The sequence below is a fragment of the Haliaeetus leucocephalus genome, unplaced genomic scaffold (genome assembly GCF_000737465.1).
Source record: "Haliaeetus leucocephalus isolate CR32 unplaced genomic scaffold, Haliaeetus_leucocephalus-4.0 Scaffold752, whole genome shotgun sequence".
Lineage (NCBI taxonomy): Eukaryota > Metazoa > Chordata > Aves > Accipitriformes > Accipitridae > Haliaeetus > Haliaeetus leucocephalus.
Genome location: NW_010973188.1, coordinates 1,673,856 through 1,693,945, shown reverse-complemented (window position 1 = coordinate 1,693,945; position 20,090 = coordinate 1,673,856). Strand labels below are relative to the sequence as shown.

Below are 20,090 nucleotides of genomic sequence, written 5' to 3'. Positions count from 1 at the left end.
GCCCCAGCTAATGAAGTTTGGATGGGGTGTCCCTTAGAGGGAAGAGTCCCACTTAACTGAACTGCCAGGGCGTAGGCTAGTGAACCCTGGTTCACAGTCCTGTGAGCCTAACTCTGCCCTGTGCAGGAAGATAAGTCATGCCCAGAGCTGCTTCCAGTTGCAACAAGGCTATCACAGCTCCCACTTGGCTGGTGCAGGGCAGACCCTTCTCCTGGAGGTTCATCTGGAGCAGCATGTGCCTCCATCCTGAGGAGGTCAGGCCAGACCTGCTGCAGTTCTGACACCAGCTTTACCCTCTGTGATGCCAGCAGGAAAAAGGTGAATTTCCGCCATCCCTGTTCCTCAGTGGCAAACAGGGCCACAGTTCAGCATGAGCCCCGCTTCTGGGTCAAGCTTTCCTGCCTGTTCCACCTTTCAGCAACTCTGCCCGCTACTTTGGCAGTGGAAGCTGAGTGCCTGCGAGACTGCACGTGCTGACAAAATTCAGCCACCTCTCCCTTGAGCAGCGATGCTGTTACCACACTTCACCCACTCTGCAGCTAACATACTGTGTTTGCTAAAAGGCCTCAGAAGGCATGAGGGCAGTATCAGAGCTGCCTGAATTGCTGGCCCAGGGGCTGGGTCATGGGCACGGGACCCGCTGTCTGGCTGAAGAAGGTTTAAATACCTGACTCTTCCCACAATCCAAAAAGCTTGAGGTGGGGGAAGTTAAGCAATGGAATAAAAGACCAAAATAAATAGGTAACAAAAGAGAGGCAGAGAAGCAATCCTGGGCTTAGGGCTGAGGCAACTGTCATCCCAGCTTTTGCAGTGGGAAGCCAATGTGCAACTGTTTCCCCCCTTACCATCCCACCCCACCTCACCCCATCCCTCAGCCCCACAGAGACACCTTTCTGTTTCCAGCTCTGACCTGCTCTCATAGTTTCTCCACCCAGCAAGAGTGCTGAGAGAGAGAAAGAGGTGCTCAGAGGCCAACGCTGCAGCCGGATCCATCCAGGACTTCTCCACCACTCAGCGTGGTCCATGTGATGGGTCCATTCCTGCTCCATCTTCTTCAGGCTGGTGAGTGAGAAGCACAGAGCGGTGGGGAGAGGCCAAAGCAAACCACACAGGGGGCAATTAAATACATGAGAGCCTGGAAGATGTGGATGGATGGAGACACTGAAGCACATGTGGCACGAGGCAAGGTGCTCCAGCCACTGGCACGCGGGGCGGCTGCTGCCCCACGGTCGAGGATGACATTACTGCAGGGAGCTGCAGCTGGAGCGGGGCTGCCCCAGCCAGCGGGAAAGCATGGGGACACAAGGGGAGTACTGCGGTATATCATCCACTAAGCTGTGGGCTCTACAGTAAAGAAGGTAACTGTTCCAGTAGAAATTTGTGCTTTAATATATTTTTGTTTGTTTGTTTAAAACAAGTTCCCACTTCCCTGAGGAAGCCCTGTCCGACATTCCCAAGGAAACATGGGGGTGGTTTTTTCCTCCTTCATTTGCTCTTCACATTTCTTCATTCCTATTTTTTGTCTTTCATTCCTTCTTTTCTGTATGTTTCTGTTTCCTTCCTTCCTCTCTGTCTCTCTCACTCTCTCGTGCACGTGCTTTTAAAAAATTTTTGTCTTTATTTTTAAATTTTGTTCTAGACATTATGACTTTCTCAAGGAGTGCTCCAGTTCTGAACCAGATCCCTTTGCGTGGTCATGCCTGTCAGTCTTTGGTAACATATGGACACTTTGGTGTGCCAGTGAGGAGGGGAGGAAGAGGAGCAGAGGTGGCTGAGTAGGGAAGGAGCAGGAATGTCTCAGTCCGAAGACAGGAGGGCTCGCTTGCCATCATCTGAGCAGCACGTAAAGGAAGAAAGTCAATGGGCCACAAAGACGAGGGCTATGCAGGGCTGGGACACCGCTTCCTGGAAGAGCAACCGCTGCCAGCCGAGAAGAGAGAAAAAGAATTAGTGACGGGGCAGATCCAGACCTCATCGAACAAGTCAGTGTCTTAGCCTCTCCTCCCACCCCAAACCACAAAGCACCTCCCAGATTTATTGGAAGATCTTTCTAGCTTTCCTTGGACATTCTCAAGGCTTCCCCAAATTATTTCTTTTCTAACTCAGAAGAAAAGGTTGAATCTTAGTTACTTTTGCAATCCAACCTTCCTTTCTTCCCCAGAAGATTCAACTTGAGTCAAACAAGAGGTTCTGCTTGTGTTTTGGTTACAGCTTGGCCATCCTAGCCTGAAACAGACCTTTAACTGCACCTGAAATTTTGAAATTTTTAGGGTGTTCTGACTTTTTTTATGTTTTGTTTCCCCCTTCACCTTTGGAGTTAAAAAAATTGCTAAAAGTGACTCTTCCTCAACAAGTTTTTTTCCTTCAAAAATAAATACGACAAATTGAACCTTGTTCGCAAGTGCCTGTCTGGTTCTAGTTTGCATCCTCTGAACATCTGCTCTCCTGCCCACCTGAGGTATGTTATCGCGGGCACAGGCAGGACTAAGGCATGAGGCACACCAGTGATTCCCACCCAAGGACTAAGGCCTACTTACTGCTTATGCAACTTGCTATGGCTTCAACCTACAGTGCACCTCAGTGAGCGTGAGGTTGTCTCCATTTCTGCAAATGCTGGCACCAGGGTGATGTGGATGGACTGGAAAGGGGCTGCTGGGATTTAGCTCAAGAACTCACTGTCAGGATCAGGAGGGAGGTGATATGCAGCTCGGGTAGCTTGCTTCCATCCTGAATGTACAATACCCTGTTTGCCGGTGCCTCTCTGCTCAGAGGTCAATGGGAAGAAGCCCAGCCCTCCCTGGCTCCATGCCCCAAAAGGCAGATTTTTTTTCCTGGAGAAGGACGGACTTAATGTTGCAGAGGCCATTAGAGCCTGAAGAAGGTCTTTCCCTTTCCAAAGCTCCCATACCTAGGGTTTCCAGGAAATGAGATATTGCAGAAGCCTTTAGCTGCTTGGGGATGACACCCCCAACTCAACATACTGGTGCAGACTTCAACACACTGGTGTCTGGCAGCACAGTCCCTACAGGATCTGGTTGTTCCTCTAAGCTCTTGCTAACTCATGACTGTAAAGAACAAGTTCAAGAGTCTGACAGCCTCTCTGCTGACTTCTGCTGATGGAGCCAACCATCTTCTTGAGTCCCACCAACATGTCAATGTGCTCTGAAATTAGCTGCGCATCCCTAGCACAAGCATTCGTGTATGCGCTCCCAACAACTTGTTTTCCTCTGAAGCGTGCATACTCTCACCCTTATTCGGTCCAATTGGCTTCCTTGGACAGTCCCCCTTTTTCAGAGTGACGTCATCAATGGCAATGTCCCCCTCGTAGCTCGTGCCCCGGACACCTTCGAAGATGATCTGAAAGCAGAGCATGGGACAGAGCCCAGTGTGAGGCTGCAGTTGTGGAGGACCCTTCCCGCGCTGTGGGGCTCTGCAGAGGTGAGCAGGGCACACACCAGATCTTATCAGGTCCCCAAGTGAATGATTCCTCCCTGTTTTTCCAGTACTCATAGGATCTGGAGAGCCAGACCCCACTGCTTACGGGACCAACCCCGTGTGCTAAGCATCTGTAGAGTAATAAATGAGTATATAGAGCTCTACTTTATTAAGTGTGCTGCACTAACAAGCCAACCAATAATGAACAGTGCTTGCAAGAGTAACTAAATTCTTATTTATTATTGTAAAGCACCCAAAAGCATGCTGAGCATTTTGCTACAGTGCCACAACTTACTAGCCTGCACAGACCCAGCTCTCACAAACAACCCTACAACAGCAAAGTAGCATGTTGGGCAAAACCATCAGCGATAAAACATCCAGTAACAAAGCAGCCCACTTCCTGGGTACACATAAACAACTCAATGAGCAGATACAGAGTGCCCTGTTCATATTCACAAGCTGTCCTACAGTCCTAAACCAGGGGGACAGTGGGGGTGGGCTCTTGCAGCACATGCTAGAAGAAACTTCTAGCACTCAAAGTCAGTTTACACCAGCAGGCCAGCACCCCCCAACTGCTCAACTCCAAGAGACCTGTCACACAGACCTGGTACCAGAAGGAGCTCTCTGACAAGCAGTTTCCAGACCAGCAATAATCAGAAAATTTATACTGCCAAACTGATGCTTGCACATAACGTTGGATGGATTCAGAGAGAAGTGGATTTGATTTCTGTGCATCTACCAAGCTCTTGCCTTGCCCCAGTGAGCCTGGGGGGTAGAGAGTTCCCAGTGCCCTCCCTGTGCCTGACCAGCCCCTGTGCCACGGAGGCAGATGTCTGCTGGGAAGTCTCCTACAGCCCATGGCACATGGACAGGACAGGTGGCAGGTGGCTCCTTGGCTGTGGACCTGACTTACCTGGAAGGGTCCGGGTGGGTTGATGGGCACGTGTGCTTGCTGCCACATGTTCCCCCGGTTCCCACTGAGCGACCAGACCTGGGTGTCGATGGCTCGCTTGTTCCGCACGCGAACTAGCAGGTTCAAGGAGCCTGTAAGAGAGAAACCGGGTGCTGGCATGCGGGGGCAGGCAGGCAACCCTGCCTGCTGGCCTGGCCCCCAGCATAGCTCTGGGGCTCAGCCTCAAGCCACAGCTGTATGCCCCAGCCAGCCCAGGGACAGCCTGCAGAGCCCCAGCGGTAACCTCTGGAGGGATCCAGCTTTCTCCAGGATTGACAGGCAAATGTCACTGGCAATCTTTCATCCGTCTGGGCTATTCAGAGGAGGACACAGATGCAGATGAATACAAAGAGGACAGTAAGAGGAAGAAGCAGTCTGTAGCATGGCTGGGGTGGCACAAGAAGGGTGTGGCAGAAATGCTAGCTGCAAGGGACCTCCAGAGGCATCCCATCCAACCTCCAGCTTGAAGCTGTCTCCAGCTCTACATTAGGGCAGCATGGTTTTGCCTGGCCAAGTTTTGAAATTCCCTGACAAAATCAACTTTTCCTAATGTCCGATATGAACCTCCAGTGCTACCAGTTGTGGCTGCTGTTCCCTATTACATTGTCTAATACTAATTGATGAGATTTTGGCTCCATTATCTTTGAAATTGCCCTTCAAACTGTTGGGGGCCAAGGGCTGATAACAGCCTCCTCTTTGCCAGACTGAGCAAGTCCAGTTCCCTCAACCTCTCTTCCCCATGACTTCTGCTCCTGGCCCTTGACCATTCTGATGCCCCTCTGTTGGACCCACACCAGTTTCTCTACATCCCACTTGAACTGGAGAGCCCATGACCCATGTTTGCCTCTCCCTGTTCACCACTAACACCTGACATATGCTATGCAGCTTACAGCCCTCTCCCTGGCCATCAGCTGCAGAAAGATAAACCTGTGTCCTCAGATGCCACTTGTCCTGAAAGCAGCCTTGGAGCAAGCAGCCATTCTTTGCTAGCACTGGGTGGCATTGCCTGTGCCACATTGCCTGTTTCAGCCCAGCCCCATGTTTTCAGAGGGACGCAAAGACCCTGTGAATCAAGACCCACTTCAAGTTCTTTCAAACAAAGCAATTCCCAAAAGCTTTCACCTGCCATTAAACCAAAACCGTAGCCAAGAAATCTTAAAGCATTTCCAGTTCTCACTTTGAAAACAGTGTCATAGCCCCCTACCCTCCATCCGCAAATGAAACCATCTCAGTGTGTCTTCCTGCAGCATCTTTTCAGTAATCTCCTCAGATTACTTTTTTTCCTTTTTTGTTCCAGTGAAAAAACATTTTTAAACATTCACTCAGGGCTGACCTGAAACATTCTTCCTTTTTTTTTTCCAATTCAGCTGGTGAACCAAAAAATAATCACAACTCTAGTCATGCTGTTGTTCATCAGTGTTTCTAGTCTCCATACACAGACATATTACACCTGCGAGCAGAGAGGCAATAATAACCCTTACTTATACGTCCATAGTCTGTTGGCGCTTGGGATGCTACATTCCTGTCTGAGCATGCCCTTCTGAGAGGCAGCAGCAAGAAGTCAGGGGAAGAGACAGGAAAAGAGACTTTCCTATATAATCTCCCTTCTACGTGATCCCCTGAAATGCTTCATTCTTGGCGCATCAACCTTGGGGGCACTGTGTGAAGGACAAGGGCCTGGAAGTACCCCTGTCAAGCTCCTGGCTGTCAGAAAGCGAGAGATACATCACAGGGAGTTCAGAGATGCATAATAAAGATGATGAAATGTTTAGATTCTAAGTGGCTGACTTACAAGAAAAGGTTAAAAGAATGAAATATGTGTATAATTTAGTGAAGCGAAGAAAGAGAGGCATGTTATTGCCTGGAAATATTCAGTGTTAGCACAAAGGCTAGCTGAGAAAACTAGATGAAGGACAGGGAGGGTGTATCCAATTCCCTTCCCCGGTGGTATCCAGTTTGGGATGCACACCACAACCCAAGATAAGGAGTGAAATAACTTGTTTCTCTCTCTGTTGAGACCACCTGGCACTGCACAACCTTGGGGAGACAGAGGTAGGTGAGTGGGATCTCTCTCCTGGAAACATGGTGCCAAGGACGAGAGAAATCACTACAGGAACCTCTGGCAAAACCAGCTTTGAGCCACTGGTTTCTTGGTGTCCTCCCTGCCCTCAGGAGCTTCCTACCAGGGAAAGTCTCTCTAAGTAGGATACCTAGCCCTCATGGAGGCCCTTGGCCAAACATAACCCCATAGATCAATGTGAACAGGAGTGTGTTCAGAGCAGCTAATTACAGACACCAGAGCTGGTGAGGTGAGGTTTTGAGAGTGAATGAAGAATTAATATGAAGCTGCTAGCAAGCAAGGATTAAAAACAACTGTTGTCTATTCTACCCTCATTTGGGGACTTGCAGCTAGGATCTGCTGCGCAAGAGCCTGGCTGAGTAGCCAGCACTGGGACAAATCAGGCAGCAAATGAACTTTGATGCCCTAGGAAAAAAGCGAAGGCGAGAGAGAAGGAGACCGAGAGACGCATCTGGAATGCAAATTAGTGCCCCCAAAGCACTGGCTGTGAATGCCTGGCCTAAACCCAAACCAAGCCTGAGCATATCCTGGCTGACAACTCCATGTCCTTGCAGCATCAGGAAAAAAGTTTCAACCTTTTGGCCCACGAATTCCCTAAAAGAACAATACTGAATACAAGCAGGCATTCTTCAAACGGTTTGCAATTGGAAAGGAAGCTCCTTTATTTGCCACAACATGTGGTGTTTCACCACCCTTGTCTACACATGGAAAACTGAAGGTCAAAACAGACGAACAGCATGCCCACGACCATCTTACAAATCAGTCAGAGTTGTGAAGGGGAGTCAGATCTCATAGCCCTACCTGCAATTGCTGCTAAGTTACACAGCCTCGCTGAGGCTGGGAAAGAACCACAATACCTCCCTTTCCCAGTAATGCTGTCATTGGGAATGTGCTTTTGGGAGGCATGGCAGAGACTCCAGGACTTCAAACTAAACAGGGATGAAGCCTCTATCCCATCTGAACTGGGTCCACAGTGTTGCAGATGTTAAAGATTGTGCAGGTCTTCTACTTTATTCCCTTTTACCATGTGTCAGTCTGCCACAGGCTGCCAGTCAAGTTTAAGGACATGTAGCCTGTGATGGAGGTACTTGGAAATGAACCTTCAGATCTGAGCTCCAGGCAGAGCCATAAAACATTGCAGTCCTGAACTACAGAAAGCTCCAAGTCAACTTTCCAATTGCTCAGAGCTTCTTTATCTCCATTTTTCAGTCTAGCCCCCAAAGTCAACTGTGTAGTGGTACAAGTGCTGTGGGCCTTTGTGTTTTCCAATGGAAAGCTTTGGGTTCAGCCGACTGTCCTGAAATCAGATGTTGTTCCAGGATCCCACTTACAGTCATGAAAATCCATAGATTAAGCCCCAGGCTAAAAAGGGAGGTGGAGACTATGTAGATATTGACATCCACAGCTCCTGACCTCTGGTGAATTCACACCTGCCAACACCCACCTCCATGCAATCCAGCAATACCTATCTCATGCCTTATTAACAATCTTCACTCCCTGTGTAGCTTTCAGCATGTCACACAAGTTCAGACCAAACCAGCCACCTGATGCTTGTAAGGTGCCCCTCCTAAAGCACAAACTATATTTCCAAATTCCACTTTGCCAGAGGTGGCCAATGCATGGTCCGCGCATGTGTGGGGTGTGAGGAGTCCATTCAGAGCTGTGAACTGACTTGCCACGTGGTCCTTAGCAAACTGCTTTTACCTGCTTTCATCTGCTGACATGATATGATGACGATAATCAAGAAGGATAATAACATTCACTTACTTAGAGGGGAACTTGGAAACATAGCAAACGTTTTATGAGAGCTGAGCAAGAAGACACTAGAGAACAGAAGTACCTGAGCTCTTCTGCCTTTCCAGTGGTCATAAACTGAAGAATCAACGTTGGACCTGCTCTCCAACCCCCATGCCTCCATCAGTGGAGATGTGAAAGGCCCATCTGGGACGTTCTCCAGCACCAGCTGTTGCAGCCACCCCTTTTGCCTGGTTTTATACTATAATCATGCCTAGTTTTCTGTATCAGAGTCCAAATCCAGCTGGCCAGTTTTGTTACCTATTTCTGTTGTCGTCACCCCTTCCCCATCTCCCTCATCTGATGTGTCTGGCGTTTCCTAAGGGCACCTGCTGGTGAGGCACACACAAAGACAGGACATCTATCTGCTGCTAAATCTCTTCAGCTGACCAGAGACAGGCAAACACAAGGGAAGTCCCAGAACACCAGCAATCCTGTTGTTACCTCTCCCCATACAAGGTAATCTTTGCATTTGTCTTGTAATCTGTATTATTCCTTCTTCCCAATCAAAAGGGAGAATAAAGGCCGTTGACAAGTAATGAGGAATCAATTATAGGGAGAGTGAGCCTACCTTCTGCTGGCTGCCTTTAAGACCAGAGCTGGCATTTCAAAAGAGTGGCACTCACACAAAAGAGCACCAGCTGGGCTGCCAGATAGGGTAGCCCAAGGGATGCCTTTAAATGTTACCTTCTTACAATAAGAAAAGGTCTTCTCTCAGTTTCCACAGGATGGGGACTTTACTGTTGCATTGAATAGCAATGTAGATCCAGAAGAGCTGGCACAGGCAGCATTGGGAGGGAGGCAGGGTCTGTAAGGGCAGGGCCATGGGCACAGTCCATGCAGGATGGCAGAGAAGGTAGAGGTTTCCTCAAGAGCTCTCTGTGGGGCAGCTGGGGGGCCTTAATGTGGGGTGATGGGGTGGGGAAAGGCTGAGGCACAGCTTAGTTTACATGACTCAGATGGAAGGCAGGCAGCCAGAGCAGCTAGGAAGTAAAGGGAGGAAGACGGTGCACACTGAGAGACGGGGTGCTGTGCCAAGTGCAGCAGAGCTCCGTGGGATGGGTAGGGAAGGCTGTCGGGATCCACAGCCAGGAGCTGGGCTGGCAGCAGGCTCATGTGTAGCCTGGTCTCACTGCGACTCCCTGCTGCGCTCCTGCAGGATTCCTGCTCCAGCACAGGGCAATTGCACGAGATCAGCTATCCATGAGAAATCCTGGCTGCAGCTCCAGTTTAGGTTTGGCACCCAACTGGGAATCCCGTGGCATTTCAACTGCAGGCAAGACAGACTGAGCTCAGAAGAAACTGATTCATGGCAAGAGATGTCCAGTGGATACACGGTGTGGAGAGGACTCGGACCTTGTATAACCTGGCAGATCACCTGGAGACCCAATATGAGGGCTAAAACCAGGACAGGGAGAAAAGAGCTCTTACCTTTCTAACAGGGGCTCTGAGCACTTTCTTAAGTGTGGTTTAGTTTTAACACCACTGATCACAAACTAAAAGCCCAAAGCTTAGTACAGGCAAATCCCAGGAGCGAATGACAGTCCCCAGAAAGAATCTATTACTGTTCATAATCCCCACAACAAACACAGGTCTCTCCCCCTCTTGCATTTAAATGGATGTTAATGAATAGCAGTCAGTGTCAGGCTGGTGTTCTCAGTCACAGTGCTGTGGAGGAAAGTTACTGCTCTGAAAGCGAGGAAGCAGAGGGTGGAAAAATAGTCATAGCACAGACAGAGATGGAGAAATAATATCAGCTTGTACTGACTCATAGTTTCTAGGAATGTAAGTTGTCTTTGTGCCATGATAAGATGTATTTACTCTTTCACAGTCTCTAATGATGCTTCATACATTAACATCTGCAGAGTAAGACAATTAAAGCCTCTCTGCTTTCCACTCCTGGTTACAGAGAACTTTATCTCTACATGTCTAACTGATCTCAACTTGGTGTGCAGGATTCCCTGTGTCCAGTCACTAGGTCACTACAGAGACCCCTTCCTGCAGCCACCACTTTAGTAACTCTAGAGTGGGAGGGTTAAGAGAGCTCATCCATAGTGAGAAAACGGAGTCTTGGTCAGAGTTTGGAAAGCACCACTATCCCACCTATACTCATGAGGCATCCCTATCAGCTTTAGAGAGGCACTGAGCATGTTCAGTGCTGTGCCACAGGCTAGCTAATTGCTATGGGACACTCTCTAGCTGCTTCATTATGGTGGGGAGGCTATAGTGAAAGGGATCAAGGGAATCAAAGCTTCCAGTTCCCTGCTGTAGCTGGGACTTTCTGGGGATATAAACAGCAATATGGTACATTTTGATTGGCCATGTTTCCCCTACAGCAAACCTGTGAAAATTACTTATATCTGGTTACAGGGAATTTTCTTTGGATTTTAGTCTGGATTTAAAAAATCAAAGAAGCAAACACATTTCCACCCCTGACCTCCTAAACCACCATCAGATGAGGATGGGCTTGAAGCAATATCCCCTGACATGGCAAAGCCAATTGCACAGATTGATCTATGAACCATCACTATCTGACCTGTCTGGCATGCATATGAATTTTGGGATGGAGGGAATGGACCAGCAGAGAAGCAACAACACTGCACTGTAAAGAGGCAAAGCAGACATGTGGCTGGACCCCGGGGGAAGACATGCTGGGCAGGGGGACCTGGGGCATGCAGGCAGTGGGGTAAATGCAACGGTCTGGTCATGCCTGCCTTGTGATGAGGAATACAAGTGCTAACGTGAGGAAGGCAGGCAAACTACAGCTACAGCTCCTTCTCTCCAGCACATCCCCACCTGTCTGTGTACACAGAGAGCAGATGGTGATATGACAGGAGCAGACTTGCAATGGAGCTTTGCTTGAGCTCCTTTGCTCATTTGATCCACAGTCTAATTAGAGAAAGTGTTAGCATGGAAAGATGAATGATGCAAGACTTCCATCTTTGATGCTATGTGTATGGAAAAAAATCCTGCCACCCTTTTTCATGAAAAATTCCCTCAGAGGTTGTTTGTGACCAGTAACAGGCTTTCTGTGTGTGGACAACAGGATGTGGTTTAAGGAATTTAAAAAAGGAAGAAAAGAATTTCCATGCTCCATAACGTTAAATTTATGCTAACTCAGAAGAACAAAGGCCCATCCAATATGCAGTCAGAACAGGGTAGAGGGAGGGTACAGAGTCTGGCATTTAAAAGGCAAGAATCGGGAGTCCTTGGGCTTTTCGCCAACTTCATATCCAACTCATTATACTGTCTTGCTTAAGCACATCCCTTTCCCATACTTAAACATTTTGCAGGGGGCAATGTGGACAGACTATGTCCTTCCCTACAGGACAGATGGGGTGTCTGACTCTCAGCCCCAAGCCCAGCTGTGTTTTCACAGCCCCTGAAAGCTGCCACAAACAGCAGCTCTGCTCCCATGTGCCAGCTCACCGCGCTGCCATGCTGCACAGCGCCTGCCCACGGCCGGCGCAGAAGTCACCATGGCAATTCACAGCAGATCTGACCATGGGATCAGGCTAGCAGCAGCTTCCCACCTGCCGAGCCATGGTCCCACTTGCCTTCAGTCCAGACGCTCAGTCTAGTAGTGACCAGGTCCTCAGTTTCCCCACACCTCCCGGAGACCTCCTGCCTAGGCAAGCAGGCAGGATGGTGCCTACCACTCTCTCAGCTGGATGCATGCTTGTTTACAGCCCAGCAAAGTGCAACAATACAATCTATGTAAATGCAGAGCAGGCAGAAACAGACCCTTCTCATACAGCAGTGTCGCATTCCTTGCTGAGCTTGAATAGATAAACTAGAGAGACCAAATACTTGATTTTGTGTGTTTAACAGAAAAAAAACCCTCTTGTCAGTGAAATTCTGTTGGGAAGAAAGATATAAAGGTATAAAGGTACAAAGTGTCTGGTCAGGGAAAGGGTGATTCAGGGGTAAGTTCAGAGCTGGTCACTTGTCAGGGCCACAGCTGTGTACATGCCCAGCACTGCCTCTGGCTTGGCCCCAGGCAGGGCAGAGGGAGCCCCAGGTGCTCACCACTGAAATGGACGCCGCCACTGCCTTCGTATCTCTGTGCAGCTCCTGGCAAGCAGGATGGGATGTGCTGGTGGGGATGCACCCACAAAGCCCTGACTCCCCCAGTGCAAGGCAGACAGGTTCTGTGGGCAGCAAAACAGCCCAGCCCCGCTGCCTTTATTGTAGCCCTAATCATTCCAAACACAGCACCATCTTTCTCTTAATTTAATAAGCAATTGTGGGACTATTTCTGCACCATTTCTGGTAGGCATGTGGGACAGGGGGACAGAAGGCATATGAATTAGCCTTTAGGGGGCATGCGATGGGGAAGCGGGGCTGGCCCTAGCTTCAGCTGCCAGCAACACCACCTGCACAGGGGCTTGATTATGTCCAGACAGGGCTCCAAAGGAGGCCCAGAGGATGATTTGGTAGGGTCAGACTCCTGTTTGTCCTGAGTAGGAAGACAGCCAGTGTTGGTCTTTGTCAGACACACCAACCTCTCTCTTCTCACCTGGCAGCCTGCATCACTCACCGCTCTCCTAAAGTTGACCACTGTAGATTACAGGATCTAAATTAATCTCAAACCCCAGAATGGACTGTCTTGATTATGGTCCTAAGGCCCTACAGAGGGTAAATGCCAGATCATGGCTTCTCATTACAAAGACCATGTCCAAGGCAGGGCTTGAGACCTAGTCTGGTGGAGCAGCTGTGAAGAAGAGCCTCTGTAGGCAGCAGTGCTGGCCAGCCCACAGTCAAGATCATTACACTTGCTCTGTGCCTCAAGTAAGCGACCTGCAGCAGCTCATCTTTCTTCCCCTCTGATGTTTTCTGGAATCAAGCAGTCTGAGGCAGCCAGGCAGCTCCTTCCCTCTTAGTGTTGCTGTAGCTGGTGGTCTCCAGAAGTGCTGGGTACTACCTTAGGGAGGAGAGGCCAGCCTGAGGGAAAATGGGAGTACAAGGAACCTAGCAAGAAGTTGCCATGCATAGGCAACTATTCCCACCAATTTTGCAGACTCAAGAAGCGGAGCGAAACATAGTTGCGGTGAGGTCTGCTTACTCCTTGTTCACCCTCTGTTTCGTGACATGCCCAGATGCCTCCAGGCAAATGCTCTCTCTTCTCCCAGCTTTGATAACAGACCCTTTCATCTTTGCCACCAGAGACAGCTGGGTCCTTTGAGCAATTCATGTGCTCAGCTCTCAGACTGAGAGCATGCACTGTACTCAGCTCTCTCAGATGAGCTGAAACCGAAGTCTGCTTCATAGACTCTGCCAGGTTTAAAAGAGCACAACAGCCAGACAGGGGGAGTCTGCCTGCCTCCCTTCTGTGGGAAGGCTTTGCAAAGATCTCAGCCAGACAGGAGGGAGCCTCCCAGAGCCCCCAAAATACAAGTGGTGTGTGTGGAAGGGTTCCTGACAAGAACCCTGCAGAAGCAGTTGTACTTATGCTGAGGAAGACTTTGCCCGTCTCTTCTCTATCCCTATTAACAACCTATTTCCCCATCATGACCCAGTCTGTGGTCTCTCAGTCCTGGGAGCCAAGCACAGGGCAGCTGCACGGCTGCAGGGCTTGGAGCAGATGGGCTGTTTTAGTGTGATGCTGAAGCCAGCAAGACAGCAGGAATGAGCAGCTGAGATCACGTATTCTTCCTGTTGAACTGAAGATACCACTCATAATCTGTTCTCTGGCCTCCTCCTCTGCCTGACCCAAGGAGACATGAGAGGTGAATGTTTCAGGCCTGGGAAGTGGTTCGCTACAGGAAAGCTGTTAGACTGTGTTCCCAGCTTTGAGGCAGGATGCATTATAGCAAGACACTCCTTTCCCATTTCATGCCTGGCTGTGCTTTCACCAGAAAGTTCCCAGGGGACTGGCTGAGACAGTGAGACTCCCAGCCTGGATCTGCAAACTTCTTCAGTTCAAGTGCTGGGGTGTCTGTCATCCCTGCAGAGCTCTCTTTGGAAGAGGCAGTCACTCCTGGAAGTAATGGTGATGACCGATACTTGTTGAGCATTTTTTGATCTTCTGGGAAGCATTTCAATACATGGTACCAAATCATGTCTTGTTGAAGTTCAAGAACAGATTGGGATGGTTGCACAAGTAGTGCAAGATAGTTATGAACTCTGCCCACAAACTCCCCCCAGCCTTTATCCTGTCAGAGCACCCAGGGGGGTCTCCAGATGTGCACCTGGAATAACCAGGTTCAGTCTCCACTTGTACAATTATGGCACTGGTGAAATAGTTAATGGTCCATGGAGAGAACAGAAGAGTGACCTGGGAGTGCTAAAGAAGTAGCTGGATATGCACTGTGAGCTCCTGTTTCCTCTTAAGTGTCTGTTAAGTTTTGTATCTAACAATTTCAGGGTCTGAATAATTGATGCAACACCTGATGTCTCAGGAGACAATCAGGTTGCAATATATCCTTACAGCTACTCAACTTTGCGCAAGGTGGCTGCTGCTGCTGTAAGCCAAGTCTGAATGGAAAGATGCTTTGTTGAGAGCCTGGAGCAAGGGAGGGGGGAATCATAGAAGCTTCCCACCAGAGAGTAACAGTGACTCAAATCAGGTGAGCAGGAGCAAATGAATTGGTGTCAGCAACCTGTGCCTCTGACAACGTTCTCAACAAATTCTGCAGCAGGAATGTGCTCAGATTATGACTGATAAGACAGAAGAGGAGGACTTTTGAAAAAGGCAACGGTTCAGTGGCTATCTGCACTGGGAACTTGATTCAGTGATGCACTTTTAGTGAGGGGCAAGGAAAGGTGGGGATCAGTGCACCCAGATTCAAGGTACTAAGCAGAATGCCTGCATCAACATGAAGACATGTCATTCATGGAATAAAAATGACACATAGCCAATCCACATCTGAACACCTTTCCCTCCTCTCCACGTTTTCTTCAGCTTTACATGCCAAGCTCTTTGGCTTAGGGATGATTCAGTCCCACACCTGCAAGCCGTGTCAAGCATGCTGTTGGTGGTCTTTGTAAGTAAACATCAAATGAAGGTGTAGACACATAGTATTTATTGGGCTCCAGCAAGAGTAACTGAAGGGAGTCCTCTGCCCTTGGTTATGCAGGAAGTTTGATTAGATGATGTATTGGTCCCATTTGGTCTTAATAATCTTTAAATCTATGGCTCTAACCCAAAGTTCACTGAAGCCTTTAGGAAAACAATTTCAGTGGTCTTTGGTTCAGAGCCACTGTATTGAACCTACAGAGCTTGAACCACAAACATGTGGTTATTTTGCCAGGTATTTATGATCCTTGCTCATGGTAATTGACTAACTTCCCAAAAACCAAAGCAGATACTACCAGAAGAGCACAGTCTATCCAAAGGGTCCATACCATAGCCCTCAGGAAGCTGCTGGATGTCTGCACAAAACATTAGTCAAATACACATCTATTGATGGAGGAATGAGTAAAGCCAAGAACCCATCTGAATAAGTGGAAAGAGTATTAAAAAAATTTAATAATTTTTTTCATTACAACTGTTCACTTAACTCTAACTGCAACTTGTTTTCAAGAGCCTAGAGGGAAGTGAATCCTACTCATTAGGAAAATCAGCCTCCCCTCAATCAATCCAGTGATGTAATCTCTACTGTGTAGAGTTATTGCACTGGAGATAATGGCATGGATTTCATGAAAGATGCATCTGTATGTAAGGCAAACTTTATATATCCAACAGAATGCAGCTACCTCCAGGGTGCCACCTGTATAGCTGTGTGCAATAGCAGGGTGCTGTGTTCATAAACAAGGTTTGGGTAGGGAGGAGGGAGCTACAATGTTGAATCTTACAAAAAGGACACCTTCATGGTTCAAATTGCTTTTACATTGTCATAGCTTGTACCTATCAATCTGTGTGGCCTGACAGCTCTGACTACTGTCACTTGTCAGAAACAAGATGCAGCCACATGGCATCCATTCTAACACTTGCTCCTGTATGTGATCATCCATCGCGACCTCTCAAACACACCTTTGCACTGGTTGCATTATCTGAGTTGAAGAAGTAAAGCAGCAATTCAGTTTGGCAGGCCTTCCAGATCTGTGTTTCCTACTCAGCAGGAGGGCGTCAGTGGTGACACCACCAGTGTAAGTGGCCTGCCTACAACCCAATTACCCCTGTGAAACAGCTTATGGCTTTCTTGAACTTGGATGCTGTGGCAAGTGATCTGATCAGGTCTTACTGTTTCTAGTGATTCAGAACAAAAGTCCCTCTTAATCAGTCCCAAGCACTGTTCCTCACAGTATAATAGAATAGAATAGTTCAGTTGGAAGGGACCTACAATCATCATCTAGTCCAACTGCCTGACCACCTCGATCACCTCTCCAGGAAGCCCGTTCCAGTGTCTGACCACCCTCTCAGTAGACAAATGTTTCCTAATATCTAGTCTGATCCTCCCCTAATGCAGCTTTGAACCATTCCCACGTGTCCTGTCACTGTATACCAGGGAGAAGAGATCAGCACCTCCCTCTCCACTTCCCCTCCTCAAGAAGCTGTAGAGCTGTAGAGCAGTGAGTAGTTTACAATTTCATTGGAAGCTTCCCACCCTGATTATACATAGGCTAGACTTAGCTGGGGTGGTCAGATAAAGTCTGTGTCATCACTAAGCTGGAACAACAGCATCTTTAACTCTTCATGAGTTTCACAGATGCTGGACACATGCCAGAAAATAAGCCTGTTCCCTGATTTCTGGGAGAGGAACTGGCCAAGGTAAGACCATGACACTGCTATTGCAGAAAGGAGGCTCAAAGTACAAAAATTGCAAGCCAAGAGCAGGGTCTTCAGACATTGCATTCAATCATGCCCAGCTCGTGAAGCCCAGGACTTGCCAGTTTCACTGCAGGAAGCAGCTGAACAGTCCCATATTGGGAGGTACCCCAGGGCAAGGTGCGGTCTTTGCCTTCTCCCCTCTCTGAGGCCATATCTCATTGTAAGCCTGTGTGCAGTGACTACTGCTATTAGAAACACAGCAGATATAGTTTGAAAAGGGTCTACCAGTGAGCTCTCAAATCAGAAGGAGGCTAAAAAAATGCTGCTTTGGTACATCCTACATCACTGCTTTTATGTAGGTACCCCTGGGAGCAAGTAAACTTTTTGACCCAAGTGTTTTCCCCATGAGCACAGTCACTGGTTCACAAGCTAGGGGGCTATAGTGTTAGCAATCACTGGGTACCATGGGGACCATAATGGCCAAACAAAAAGCTAAACCCACTGTGGCTGAAATTTCCTCGTCCCTCTGAGCAACCTTCCTCCTGTGGTCTGACCATGAAGGCATCTCTTGCTGCAGGGTCTGCAAGAGCATCCAGCAGCGGGCAGGAGGCCATGCAGATTATAACCTGGCTACCACTGAGCTAAAAGACGTGAGAGAGAGGTGGCAGGGGACTGCAGTGGGAGCGGTCCACTGGGGACACTGTCCACTCAAAGCATCCCCCTCCCAGGCAGCCCCTGGGAAGGGAGGAAGAAGAGTCTGATGGCTGAAGCAAGGACTTATCTGCTCCCAGCTGTGATGCTGACTGACCAAGCCAACTTGACAAAGAAGCTTTCTGAACCTGGCAACTGGTCGCTGCCCGACATGGCTAGCCTCCTCTCCTGAAGAAAGCAAGCAATTCCTCTTTTGATATACCTGCACCTGCTGCAAGCAAGACACCCTCACTCTTGAATGCCTGGTGGAAACGGGATTTCTTTCCTTCCCCTCCTCCTGATTTTTGTGTTTGGGCTGGCAGGATTGTAGGGCAATGTGAATGCTTGCTCTGGATGGGGCCAGAGAAAGGAAAACCGATGACCAAATAACTCCAGAAGAACAGGAATTGCCTCCAGGGAGCTCCCCTTCACTCTGCTCTCTCATCAGCTGGGAGATATTCAACATCACCCTGCTCTACTAGTTGCTGAATATTTTATACCATGGCTACAAACGCTCCATTTGTATTCTGTTTCTCTCTTTCGTCATATCTATTATAAACGAGTAGTGTCTGGGAACTCTCCCAGGGAAGATTTGCCTGGATGGCTATGGATATTTTACAGTCAAATTGTGAGAGTAAACCAGCTTTCAAGTTCTGTAGAGGGGGGAAAAAGGTAATAAAAGGGTTATTAAAAAAATAAATAAATGTCGGGATTTTATACAGCTTCTTTTCATAGTGACAGAGCTTCGGTTTGCTCCACGATGGAGCTGGAGCTGCTAGGAGAGGCTTGGGCTGGGAGATGTCCTCTTGCTGGCACCGTCTGCCAACAGGAGCAATGTGATAAGCTCTCGCTAAATGCTACAGCTGGCTCAGCAGGGCTGGCATCTGGCTTGGTAGGACTGGGCCGGCACTAGGTGAGCCAGGGGTTGGAGCTGTGCCTGCAGGCATCAGGGATAGCTTGCTACATGGGAAGCAAGACATAGCCCAGGGCTGTAGCCACTCCATCTTTACCTTCATATTGTCACATATGTGATACAGGTAGGAGGCCAGGGTCTGTCCCTTCATTTGACAGGAGAAGTCCTAGCGAGAAGCCCTGTATCTGAGACAGTTCACTCTCCTTCAACCTACGGCTAAAGAAGAAGAGCTGAAGAAACATCCTTTGACCTCAGGCAGGCTGCCACTTCCTCAGGGGACTCTGAGAGGACTTCAGCTGCAAAGGGCATCAAGCTTGGCACCACCCGAACAAGCTAAAGCTTCCTGGCAGGTTTTCACAACCTCCACAGAAGCAAATCCAGCCAGGGAGTAACCAACATGCATTAGAAATGTAGATCGAGCCATTAGACTTGCTGGTGAAACAGAGCGTGTCCCAAACGCGGGTTCATTCGTGCGTGTGCAGGGATGAGGACAGCTATGCCAGAGTGCTGCCAGTGTGGCAGTAAGTAAAAAGACCAAGTAGCATAAGAGTTAGTAAATAGCATAGTGGGAATGATGAAAACCAGACAATTTTATGATTACTAGGCATTCTGATTTTTCCTGTAAAGGCCTCAGTTTCACCCTGGTGCCCCGATATGTAGAAGAGAAGCCAAAACGATTACAGAATATCATGACTGGCCCTGAAAGAAACTCCAGAGTAGAGAGCAGATGCGAAGTACTGAATTTCAATCTGCAGACAGATATATTGTGGGTTCGAGAGACAAAGCCACATATTCCACAGGCAAAGAGAAAAAGAACTTTTTCTCATTACTTTCTCTTTCATTCTCTATCTAGTCAGTCTAATTTTAAAATAATTTATTTGCTCTCAGCTCAGCAGCACCCACTCTGGAAATCATCATATGGCAGTAAAGAGTCTATCCACCTTGCACAAATTTACCAGCCCCTTTGTGCATCAAGGGGAAAATGGGGAGCAGGCAGGGGCAGCAACATTGAGTATGTAGGGAAAAATCAACAGATATAAAAGATGCCTGAAGCCAATAGAAAATAGCACTAAGGTTTTCTTAGGTCTGGGGAGTCACTGTATCTTTTGCTCTGAGCAATTTCTGGGTGGAGCAAATGAATAAAGAGTTAAAACACTAAAAGCCAAAAACCTGTAATGAATTGATTCCATGGCATGTCCTGTCTACCCCATCTCCAGACAGACCACCACATGAGAGCTGTAAAACAGCTCTCTTCCGAAAGCAAGCAAAAGCTTATGGGCTTTTACTTTCCCCTTGAAATTAACTTGGAAATATGACACATTGCTGTATTCCTAAAAGAAACAAAGCAAGAGAGGCCTCCTCCCTCCACATCTTCTTTCCTTGCCAGTCTCCCACCAGTCTGGGCCACCCTTCATTGCAATCACAAAGAATGAGATCCCTTTCAAAGCCTCCAGAAGACATGCAGGAATTAGGCAGCAAGGCTGACTGACCACAATGGACAATGGCAGGGAAC

General features: G+C 48.4%; 1 protein-coding gene across 1 annotated transcript in view; it reads right to left on the bottom strand.

Annotated features, from left to right (window-relative positions):
- Positions 1-1,515: 1,515 nt before the first annotated feature.
- MDGA1 (MAM domain containing glycosylphosphatidylinositol anchor 1) overlaps positions 1,516-20,090 on the bottom strand; it is a 142,022-nt gene continuing 123,447 nt past the window's right edge. Inside the window, exons 15-17 of the mRNA XM_010581138.1 lie at positions 4,349-4,479; positions 3,249-3,357; positions 1,516-1,920 (exon numbers count right to left, since the gene is read on the bottom strand). Of these exons, the coding sequence (XP_010579440.1) occupies positions 1,829-1,920; positions 3,249-3,357; positions 4,349-4,479 (332 nt within the window). The 3' untranslated portion in view covers positions 1,516-1,828. The remainder of the gene's footprint in view (positions 1,921-3,248; positions 3,358-4,348; positions 4,480-20,090) is intronic.